At 43.3% G+C, this 12,186-nt stretch overlaps 1 protein-coding gene across 1 annotated transcript; it reads right to left on the bottom strand.

Moving 5' to 3' along the window:
* Positions 1 to 224: 224 nt before the first annotated feature.
* On the bottom strand, positions 225 to 10,251 carry LOC143132502 (integral membrane protein 2A-like). The gene is made up of 6 exons (XM_076292061.1): positions 10,080 to 10,251; positions 9,315 to 9,449; positions 8,832 to 9,011; positions 7,805 to 7,915; positions 3,462 to 3,606; positions 225 to 2,586 (listed from the first exon to the last, which is right to left on the bottom strand). Exons 1-6 carry the CDS (start codon positions 10,149 to 10,151, stop codon positions 2,498 to 2,500), a joined length of 732 nt encoding a protein of 243 aa, XP_076148176.1. The 5' UTR covers positions 10,152 to 10,251; the 3' UTR covers positions 225 to 2,497.
* Between the last annotated feature and the right edge of the window lie 1,935 nt (positions 10,252 to 12,186).

The following is a 12,186-nucleotide window of genomic DNA, read 5'->3' as shown; positions in this document are numbered from 1 at the left end:
GAGTTCAGGAGCAATCGGTTTCTTAAACACACATGCCAAACAGTTATACTCGCCCACCAGTTTTTTTTAACGTGTGAAAATTCTCTTTGCGAGGGAAATGAGAACAGGAGCACTTCCCAGACAGACAGACAGACAGAGAGACAGAGAGACAGAGAGACAGAGAGAGAGAGAGAGAGAGAGAGAGAGAGAGAGAGAGAGAGAATCATGACACACCACTGCTTACATAAAGAAATGAATCTTTATTTTAACCACAACACAAAAAAAGAAGGAAAAAAACAACAGATCTTACAAAGTGAAATTTTGTCAGTTAGGTTCACAGACCTCCTGTCATCATCTTTAAAATGCTGAGGGCTATGCAGAGCGTAAGCGAATAAAAACACAGTGACTTTCATCCTTTCATACGCCCCACCCTGTATTACGCCTCCTGATTGTCCTGCTGGGAACACAGTCGTAACAACACCTCTCTCCACACACCTCAAAATTTACTTCATCCCAAAATGGAGGAGATTTTGACCACAAGACTCAGAGAAACCTAAAGTAACAGCAAAAAACAAACAAAACAAAAAAAAACTTATGAACACACAATTGGCGCCTGTCTTGGTTACACAAGGGGTAGAAAAAACCTCATACACACAATAAATGACAACAGCAGTTAACATCTAAAACACAGCTGTATCTACAGCAGTTAGAGGCCTTTCGTCACAGAAACCTGCTTGCATCAACCGAAATGTGGCATACCACAGGCTCCCTGGACAAGCCTCCTACTTCCTTTCTATGTGCAAACTACAGATAAAGGCCCTGACAGAAACTTCAACTATGTAACTTCGGTTCCTACCACAGCTCCAGATCCCTTTACCCAAATTGTGACCTACCACCTAAAAACGTTAACAGGGGAATTTCACTAGTGGAACATTTGCTAATCTTCCAATGAATTGGTTGGTGGGTTTAGCTTCACCGTCCTTCATTATAATTTTACTCATCGAGTTTGGTTTAACTTTGGTCCACGTGAGGAGACTTGCTGCATCCTTTAGCTGAAGGGTGAGCAACAAGGAGGGGAATCCCAAGCGTGCTTATGCACAGCACCCAGAGGTACAGCAGATACACAGTCCTCTGTGTGTGTGTGTGCGTGTGTTTCTGCCATCTTTGAGAAGCATCTTAGCCCAGTGGTGTTCGGTAGAACCCCATTCATGCAGAACGATTTGAAGACCAAGGCGGGGTAGATGGCCCGCCAAGTCTACAAAGCTTCTAGAAGCACCTGCCTGGGTCGGTCTACTGTGGCGGCCTACACAGTGTGAATGCATGTGTGTGCATCAAAAGTGAAATCAGTCAAATCGGCAAATGCCACCGTTTACATACAGATGCTTATCTCCTACCAATCAGACATGGCAAAGTAATTCTGCTTGACCTACTTCCTGCTCACCAAATTGGGCCCCAATTTTCTCAGTCGTCAGTGTTATAATAAATGTCTGTACATGCTGTTAGCTGCACAGCTCCAGCATAACAGTATAGATACTATCCCATGGGAACAATACTTTACATCTCAGGGCTCCCCCCCTCACACCAACAATTTCCCATTGTGATGCGGGGAGCACCTCAGTGCACCACCTCACATTGGCCACTAGAGGGTGCTGGTGGACACAGCCTTGGCGGCCTTCTTGTGCTGGTCAGCGCTGCTCACAACGCATAATTGAGTCGCTCCTCTCTCTAAACAAGTCTAAAAAAAAAACGAGCACTACCTAACACAAGCGCTAACACGCACGGCATGCACTGTTGTCAAGTAAAGGAGAAGTATTAAGGACTGTCATCTCGGAAACATACACAAAAAACAAAATGAACAACAAAACAAGAGCAACAAGTGATAATCACAAACATTAGCGGACTTAAATACATAGATCATAAAGGGAAAAAGTATTCTCCTCCAACAAAGCGACAGTGCTATCCCAAAAGTGTTAGTAGAATACACACAGAGTTTTACTTATTTTACTTTGTTTTAAATAAAGATGCTCTTGCGGTGATGGTATACACAGAGCTATATGCACAGAGTTTAAGATCAGCAGCAAAAGTTAGGGGTTAGTTCTAAGGGGCTTAAAGCGAAAGCAGGGTCATTTAGTTACATACAGTAGCAACTGGGGAGTAAAGAGGGAAGTGATCAACTATGGGGCTGTTTTTTTTAAATATATATTGTCGCTTTTGTTGGCGTCATTAAATAGACACTTCTCACTACTATGCAAAAACGGCGAATAGGAGAGGGAGTCAAGAGGATTTGCAGTTTGCTGTATGTACACAAAAATGAGAACAAAGAGTGAGCTGACCGATTCTGGCCTTGTCAGAGGTCAGAGGCAGCAGCCACACTCCTTATCCCCGCCCCCCCCCCCCCCCCCCCCCCCTTTCCCAAACACCTGGGCCACTGAGAGGGGTGGGGGAGAGGGGGGTGAGGGGTAGTTGCAGTCACCCCTCCCCTCCTCCACTACCCCCTCCTGCAGGCGTGTCCACCGCTTCAGTCATGGCAGATCTTGGTGACGGTCACAAACTTGTTCTCAAAGTGGCGAATGGTGCGACAGTTCTCCACCGACCGTTTCTGGATGCCTGCAAGAGCAACACACACACACACACACACACACACGAGAAATGCTGAGCAACTACCAACCACACAACTCCACGGGCACTGATTAACAAATACCATTAATTAATTAACAAATTACCATAATTAACAAATCTGCATCTCTTTCTGCATTTCTATGTAGAATGCGTGTGAAAAAGTGATGACACAAGACTATGGTCTGTTAGTCAACTGTTGCCAACTGAATTCGACCACACGTCTTGCACACATGCGGTGATGGTGTATTAGCTTTCGTGTGTGTGTTCTAATTGGATTGCTGTTGGAACTGAGTGGACAGTTTTGCAACAGCATGTGGTAAATATGGACAGATAACAGATTTTGCAATAGCAACTGTTAAAAATCAATAGATATCTTCTACTAGTGCTGCGGTTAAAGGGGTGGTTCAGGATTTTCGACATAGGACCTCATTTCCAAGTTAGCAAGTGTGATATTTATCAGTGGACACCGTTTTCAACACGTTTCATCCAGTCCTTCTAGTTCGCAGAGTTCGCAGGTTCTAGGCTAGCGTAAGTCATCAGTATGTGTTAGCCTGCCACTAAAAACAGTCTTACCCATTCCACAGTACACCCGAGGTAAATAAATTATAATCGCCAAGGGTTATGGGTGGCTGAATTTAAGCGTGAGAAGGACAACGCTTGCATGTTGCGTTGTGCGACTGATCATAAGATTGCCGGTTACAGAAAACAGCTTCCTTGTTTGTTGTCCACACAGATAAGCTCTGATGTGGTGATGGAGGAAGATAACTTCAGGTTGATGACACAGCTCAAAATGATCTGTGTGTGATTCTACATGACGCTTGTCTGCTTTCGTCTCCCTGGTGACAGGAAGAGCGCGGGCTTACCGTAGATCTCGGAGCGGCGCTGCATGCGGTAGGTCTCCTTGCCGTCGCACAGGCGGTAGATGTAGACACCCAGGTCAGTGAGGTCATCGATGCGCTCCGTCACCACCAGGTCCTCGTGAACCAGGTAGGTCTTGTAGGAGCCGGCCTGCACAACACACCACAAAAAAAACCATCTTCATCACCACCATCATCATCACCACCATCATCATCATCATAACTACATTACTTGACACTCAGACTCTAGACTGCTCAACACAAAACTAAGTGAAACTAAATTCCAGCATCTGCATTCTGAACTGGATCCGGATGGTCATGTAGGAGGACCGACATATGATGACCCTCTGCCTTGTATAAAAATTTAAAGTAGATCAGACCAGTACGGACCAGTTAAGGTCTACGAGCAGACATAAGCGCACACACACACACACACACACACACACAGATGGACAGATGGAGCCAATAAAAAAAAAAACCCTTCAAGCCCCCTGCTGGAGGGAAAGGGCAATGACATCATCATCATCACAGAGACTTTTCAACATGTAGCAGATACTCTTAAGTAGTGTTGTCACGATACCAAAATTATGACTTCGATACGATACCTGCCATAAATATCACGATGCTCGATACTGAAACGATACTATGGCAAAATCCTAAGATATCTGGAAAAGAAAGGACTCATACCTCCTCCAAGTGTATTGAGTCATTTGTGTTGAATTCGGTGCACTTTTGTAGTGTGCAGGTCAATTCTGGGTTCTAAACTTCTAAACTTCCTACATAATTATTATTTTTTATAGTCAGTAAAATAGTAGGCCTACTTTGTATGACCTACTTTGTAAGTCCTTTATTGTTTGTTATAGTTAATTTACATTGTGTTGTGTTTTGGCAATAAAGTAGCTTTAAATAGCCAAACTAGGCTAGATCAAGGTCAGTGTTGAAATTACTGCATGCAAATCACTGAATGCTATGCAGAGGGGGCTAATCTTTAGGCCATCTTATGTACAGTATAGTCTACCCTAGGCCTTCCTGTGTTCATGGGATTTCCTTGACAGTTGCAAAGGGAAACATGTGAGGATAGTCGTCTTTGCGCCCAGTGTACAAGTACGACGTTCCAACCACTCAGGTCTTCGTTAGATAGGCCTACACCATTACCTGTTGCGTGCATTCCTACATTACGTCTATTTCTTTGATAACATGATTTGCTCACGTAACAATATAAGCCGCTATTATTATTAGGACTCAACACGCTTTGGTGGTATTATATGCTGTGGGCTTTAATTAGCGCATTTCGGGTAGCCTGTCCTACATCTGGGCAATAATTATTGAACAAATTACAATCTACATGCCATGACAAATATCACCAGTAGTACTGACCGAACATGAAATAGATTGTTTACAAGTTATGGTAATGTTATTCTGGCATGAACATTGCGCTTTCATCACATTAGCACCCTATGATTACAGCTCATTATGTCACGTCAAAATTGCTGAAGAAAGGTTCGCTTTATCCCAGAGAACCATACTCGTTTCACTTAGGCTAGACTAAAACAGAAGAGAAGAACTTGGCACATGTAGTCCTGTTTTCTATAGCATATTCGTTAACCTGTCGTTCTTTGAACTCTTTACATTTTTTGGGATATGTCTGCGAGGTGTTTAGCCAAGTTCCATGCGTAGCCTACTGCTTTAAAATGACTTTGAAACATATTTTACAAACGGGCCTCTGTGTACCCGATGGCTTGCCTTCACTATTCGCGATGCGTTCGAAATAGTTCCAGATTTCACATTTGTTTTATCCACAAGGCCGAGGACTGTCGGGAAAGACTATGTAGACGTTGCCTGCGTACCCACTCACTCGGAGCTGCCTGCTTGACACGCCCACTTGCCTAGATGCGTGCAAGGAGCAGTGAGAGCAGCAGTTCACAGACACTGAACGTTATTATTTTAACAAAGTATCGATTCTAAAAACGTCGAAAATCGTATCGTTTTTTGCATGAAGGCATCGTGATACCTTTTTAGTATCGATACACCGTGCAACACTACTCTTAAGGCTGTGCTCCTCTAGAACATCCAAGACAGACCCCCATCAGCTTCTGTGCCAGCAACATTGCTCAGTAATGTCAGCCAGTACACTAGAACAGCACACATAAGATGGCAACGGGACATTAGCACTGAAGTGGGAGGGGAAGAGTGATGAGGAGTACAATGCTTCAATCAATGCTACTTTTTTAAAAAAAATTACTAATGCTCTTTCATGTTTTTATTTACTGTTATTCTTTGCGTTTGCTTATGTAAAGCACATTGAATTACCCCTGTGTACGAAATGTGCTCTATAAATAAACTTGCCTTGCCTTCAAGCATGGAGTCTTTAACTTCATACTCTACTACCAGAGCGGTATTCCATCAACCTCGCTAAAGGCCAAACCTGGCTTATAAGTCTCGCTAATTTTAGTGAGAATTCCGTTCCATTAATGAGGTTAACGTGAATCCCAGCTTGGTAACTATGGGAATTTATGCCACAGAACTAACCTGCTCCGTAGCAGGTTAACTTTCAAGCTAAATTAAGCTCGGAAAACGAGTCCAAAAAGATGGTTCCGTCAACCTGTGCTTTCGTCACCTGTAGCCTACAACTTCAAAAATAGAAGTAGGCCTAGAAATGTTTTTCCCGACAGTGTCACCAAGCATGGATTTACACATTAGCTCGAAAGAATTTATGAAGATTATGCGACTTAAAATGTTTTAACTTCATGTGCGTGTGGTTCTAGGGATCTTGCTACTCTACGTCATTTACGTTCTGTGGTGGTGTAACGTGCAGCGAGACGACACAGCAAAGGAGTTACATTCTTGCGTGTTCACAGGTTCGCTTCCCATACGAAGTATTAAGGCTACATAGCTTATCACCTTGATAATGACATTTTTAGTTATACTCTTTAATGAAAGACATATACTGTTGATAAAGGGTCATGCACATTTGGTAGGCTGTTCATTGACAGTAATATGCTTTGCCAGTGGGCTATATTATATCTGATGCAAGCCAACGGATAATTCTGTAGCCTAGGCCTATAGGCAGCTAATAATTAAAACTGCTTCATGTGTCGACGATTGTTCATGAATGTCAAATGAACTGTGTGCTACACAGATTAAATACTAGGCATAAATGACAAATTGAAAGCCACTGCATTTCAGATAATTATATTTCAAACACTTTGGGACTTTGGGGGATACTATTATGTTGATACTAATTTATTTTATGACCACATACACCTAGATAATAATTTGGAGTGAACTCTTTTACAGTTCTCTAAGAACGTAGGCTATAGTATAGATAGTTTTGAATATCCATATATGCCAAAGTTGTTTTTGAGTTTATACTATTTATTCATTCACTCGTTTTGTTCGAGCATAGACTGTATGACTAGAGTGAAGCTAATCAAACTCGCAATTTATTTCAAACCATTAGCATTGTTGTTTTAAATGTAGGCCTATGCTTTCATTATTCTCCAATTTCTGTAGGCAACCATCTTTTTTTTTCTCTCGATGTTAAATTTGATGACTTTCGAAGAAAATCCTGTAGATGGCGCTTGCCAAATCGAACAGAAATCGTCTAGTATTGTCTTAATTTTACGACATATATCGTCTTTTCGTCAATCTACTGTTTTGGTCTACTTTTCTACCTCGTGCACGAGCAGAGATGAAGCTGAACTGAACCTCGCTTGAACGAGGCCAAGATGCCGCTAACTTGAGTTAATGGAACGGCATCAGCCTCAAGTGAAAGTCTACGCTAGTTCAAGCCAGGCTATTTCTGTTAAGCGCCGCCTTCATTAGCAAGGTTGATGGAATACCCCCCAGCTGATACTCAATGAAAGTTCACAAAACAAACAAACAAAGACTAAATAAAACTGAACAAACCCTTTCTGAAAGGAATCCAGTATCATTTATTATCACTCCATGGCATTCAACTCTATAGTGGCATTCATGAAGCTTTACTTCTTGTGTGTGCATGCATAGATTTGACATACTAAACTTTGTGGTAATATGCTATTAAAGGGGAAATCCAGCTGCACTCTGGGGGCATGAACATGGGGGCTCAGGAACATGCCCCCAGAGTGTAGCTCTGTAGCTGCCTGGCTACTTTAGCTGTTGGTGCAGAAACTTGAGCTAGGTACAACTTATTTTTTTCGTACCGACAGTACTCGGTGACCTAGAGAAACGGAGATCTATGTGAAAAATCGCCGGATGTCCCCTTTAAAGCTGCTAGTACACAATATTCTCTCATCAAGGGGCATAAATGTAGTCATCGCTGGGTTTAGTTTCATTCAGGCGTTGGTCAGGGCAGCTGTGCCACTCACCATCAGCTGCATGAAGAGGTCCAGGAGATCCTGAGGCGGCATGACAACAGAGGTGTTGAGCGGGATGATGTAACAGGTGCGCAGGGTCAGATCCAGGTACGCCGTCAGCTTCTGCTCAAAGAGAACCAACACCTCATCATCCAGGCTCACTCCTCTCCCACAAACAAATCAAATCTTATCGCTATGCTATTTACTTATAGAACCAACACCTCATCATCCAGGCTCACTCCTCTCCCACAAACAAATAAAATCTTATCGCTATGCTATTTACTTATAGATAGATAGATACTTTATTGATCCTCAAGGGGAAATTCAAGGGAGAATACTTGATAAAAACAGGAGCATCAGTGACTCCATTTTATTTCTAGGCTGCATCATGAGATGAGCGCAGATGCAAAACAAAACTGATCACACTGTCTGTACACACTTGTTCAGATCTGACACCGGAACAAAACCCACACACAAGCATTTACAGGGAAGGTGCAATAAGTGAATTACCATTAGGGTCTGGTGAGGAGTAAAGACAATGTTGTGGCGTCAGCTACAGTTTGTAGAAGTGCCGACAGACACTTCAATTTGCAGGGCACACTGCAGAAGCCTTGTGCACAAAACTGCAGGCAAGACAGCAGTGCGTGGTGGCGGAGAAGGCAAACCATAAACAATTCTTCCAGTTCACACCACCATTTGAACACCCACGGCAACATTCCTCCTGGGGCCATTTTATATCTCTTAAAACGACAGCAGACTTTGGGTAACAGCTTAGAGGAAAAAAAAAACTGATAAGCTGTCTTTCAGGGCCACCACAGTATGATATATTAAAATACTGTTAACTATTATTACTAAAGTTAACTATCAATTCTGTCCTCAACCCTCTACTCTGCCACCCACACACATACAAAAGTTGTGTTTGCTGACACTGGAATTTGCAATTCCGGTTTGTCACTAAGATTGCACAATGCTCCATTTGCCTGCTTTGAACACACTGGTCCCTAGTTGGCCTTGTTCTTTTCTTGAGGTTCCCCCTTACCCGCTGGAAGTCATGCAGGATGTAAGCTGGGTCCCCATCGCTGAAGTGGGGTGTGGGGACATTGATGATGGCCACGTTATCACGGATCTCCACCTCCTCATCAATGCGGGGCAGGTAGTAGGGCTCACGGATGTCTTCGTTGTCCATCTCGGTGAAGTGCATGGCTCCATGGTACAGCTTCTGGCCATTGAGATACGGAAGGTGGACACAGTTAGGCCAGATATACACATTTAACTTTTTTTTTTCAAACACCTTTAAATGACTAGAAGAAAAAATGACAAAGGAAGGCCAGAACTGATTAGCTGAAAAAGTTTGTAATAAATCATACCTTAATACTCTGTTATACACAGGCTGGAGACAGGCTGATTAAAGTGAATTTTGAGAAATGAACTAAGGAATAACGAATGGTCCAGCTAAATAAAACTGAGGGGGCTTATACATGTTTGGTAGCGGAAATAAAAGGGCATAACACCGCGTCATTACCTTTGGGGTAAAGTAACGGTACACACAGGCCCCACCAACGATGAGACCGGTCAGGATAAACGCAAGACCGAGCAGGGTGAGTAGGCAGCGGCCTGTGGAGCTCTCATGACGGTACACCGAAGCAGTCTCTGGATCCTTTCCGGGGACAATAAAAAAGGGGGAAGGGTTGGAATTAGGGAAATTTGGCCACCCACAAACAAGGAACAATGAACAGAATACGAAAATGAACTAGATCAAAATAGAACTAGTGCAATACGTCATCCTGGAAAGTTCGGTAAACAAATTATATTATTTGTCTATTCAAGAACTATCTAACAAAACCAATAATGCAGTGAGCATAAGTTGTTAAATAGATACCACACATACGTCTATCAGCCTGGCATGGCATTCATAGAATGGTTAATGTAACGTTAAACGTTAACTTACATCCTAGCGCAAGCTATGAGTTAATCGCCCCATCCTGATATATTTACGTCGACGCCACAATTGTGAAATCTTAGACTTCATTTAGTTTTGTGCAAACAAACGTTAGCATACCAATTTTACTTTGTGTCTAATGCACTTACATGATGTTACATAAACTGGGGAGATTTAGCTGCGGATCATGTGGTGGCTGGCTACAATCCTAAGGGCCTTCAGCTAATGTTAGCTGGCTAGTCGGCTAACTTCACGACATTAGCATTGGCCAGAGCATGCATGCAGGGCTAACTGGCCAGCAACGGGCTACTTCACTTTAGACACGGACAAAAACCATGCAATACTTACTTTGTCGTTGACAAGGACATCCTTTCCCAGCGCCTTCTGTGCCAAAGCTGAGTTAAAGGCGATCTTCACCATGTTTCACCAGTGATAAAAATGTAGCTCGCTGAAATTTCCAAAACAAATGCCTGTCCTTCCAGCTGTAAGTTGACTGGAGGATGAGTGACGCACTTTGTTTGGTATCCGACATGGACCGCGCTGGATTTCCTGTCACATGACTTCAGAGAGGCGTGCGGTGAAGCAGGTGTAGCCTGGAGAGAGCCGAAAATAAACATCCAACAGTATGTTTTTGTAGGTTAATGTCAACAGATTTGCCTACTTTATATTCCTGGCGATGAACATCGTGTAGGCCTACTCCTAAATGCAATGCGTAAATTCAAGCATGCAAAACGTGTAGTCCTAGTACAAAAGATGGGGATTATTTTAAAATAATGACAAGTGCCTAGAAGATTTACTCTTTTGACAAAGACTACAACTGATTTCAAATAGCCTACAATGTGTTAATGGATAAATGCGATGTAAATATTATAAATTCATGAATGAATTTGGCGCCGCTGTGTGGCTACAATGAATACAACAAGGCTGCTATGAACTCTGAACTTTCTTAAGCACCCTAGTAGTCGTATCGAAAAAGATATCAGATACATTTTACAGTCTTACATAGCCCCAAAACTAAACAAATGGTAACACCACTCTGGGAGAAATGTCGAGCCAAAGCTTCAGTAACGCCAGCCTTTCCCAAAACGCCCTCGGCAGTTTGCTTCAACTTCAGCAGGAAAACTTGGGACCCTATAATACACTGTATTGGCTTCCATATGTTGCCTCTCATTAAAGTCAGTGCACACTGCCTCTCTCTCTCTCTCTCTCTCTCTCTCTCTCTCTCTCTCTCTCACACACACACACACACACACACAGAGTCGTCACCCCCCCCTCCCTCCCTTTCTTTTCAGCAGCAGATCTGTGAAGGCAGGCCCCTGTGGAAATAGCCCTACCACACTGGGAGTTTTTTGCGGCCGTCACCAAGCCAACTCTGTGGTGAAATGAGACCGAACATGATGAAGATTTTCCCCTTTTTAAATCTGATTGAGTGCCTCTCTGTTCCCAGAATAATGTAAAGGGATCTGCTGGCCTCCACTCCCCTCCGTTTCCTGTGGGAGCTGCGCCGAGGGAAGGCTGTGCCCATAAAACAGTCCTAAACTCTTAGACATTGATATGAAGTTACTGCTAGGTTCAAGGTGGTCTGCTGGTTTGACTTCACTGACTCCACCGAAGGTAAATAAACAACTTGCCTAGTGCCTCGCCGTTTTATTTCATTTTTTTCCCTTTCAGTTCCAAAAAAGAAACCTGGTGGGATGGCTATGTTCCAGAACCTTCTACTGTACATTCACCATCCCATCTTTTCACACAGTCGCCCCTTTTGGCTTTGACGTTTCCTAAGTTTAACAGGCAAATTGTTACCGGTAATCACTCCTGGCTTGTAAATAAACAGCACAGTTGATTTGTACCGGCCCGTCGGGGCCCTGCTCTCCCAGAGCGTCCGCATCCATCGCCGACAGGCCTAAGTGGTCCTGAAAGCTTGTGTATGGGCTCATCTTACGATTTGTTTGAACTCTATAATCCTGCTTACATACACAGACAGAGGAAGGATTAACAAGCAGTTACGGTGAACAGCCTGAAAAAAATTAATGAGGTACAGAGAGAGAGAGAGAGAGAGAGAGAGAGACATGAGGGGTGAGAGAGGGAGGGATATATTTAGAAAGAGGATGGGTGAGAGAGAGAGAGGAAAGAGTTCGAGAGATGGGGGGTGAGAAAGAGAGAGAGAAATAAGACAATAGCCATGGTACATAGCACCTTATCATCTCTTCTACAGTGCACGGACAAATCCTGGCTCCCTCTGTAGCTATGTCAGCAGTGATAATGTTGAGTGGGCCACAAGGCCTCATCGTTCCCAGCCGGGGGGACCTCGAGTAATCTGTGGGTTTTGATGCTTGATTTAGTTTTCCATGGAGTTAATTAGCGCCAGCTTAAACTCTCTGCCACTCTGGTTTACAGCTCAAACTGAGAAAATGCACTGTGTTTGTTTATGTTTGGCCCACTCTCTCTCTCTTTCTCT

Source organism: Alosa pseudoharengus, unplaced genomic scaffold (genome assembly GCF_046254945.1).
Source record: "Alosa pseudoharengus isolate Yale_2024_CS ecotype anadromous, Long Island Sound unplaced genomic scaffold, YU_APseudo_1.1 YU_APseudo_1.1_scf_19, whole genome shotgun sequence".
In the NCBI taxonomy this organism is placed as follows: Eukaryota; Metazoa; Chordata; class Actinopteri; order Clupeiformes; family Clupeidae; genus Alosa; species Alosa pseudoharengus.
The sequence above is the reverse complement of the archived record's forward strand: the minus strand, read 5'-3'. Positions and strand labels throughout refer to the sequence as shown.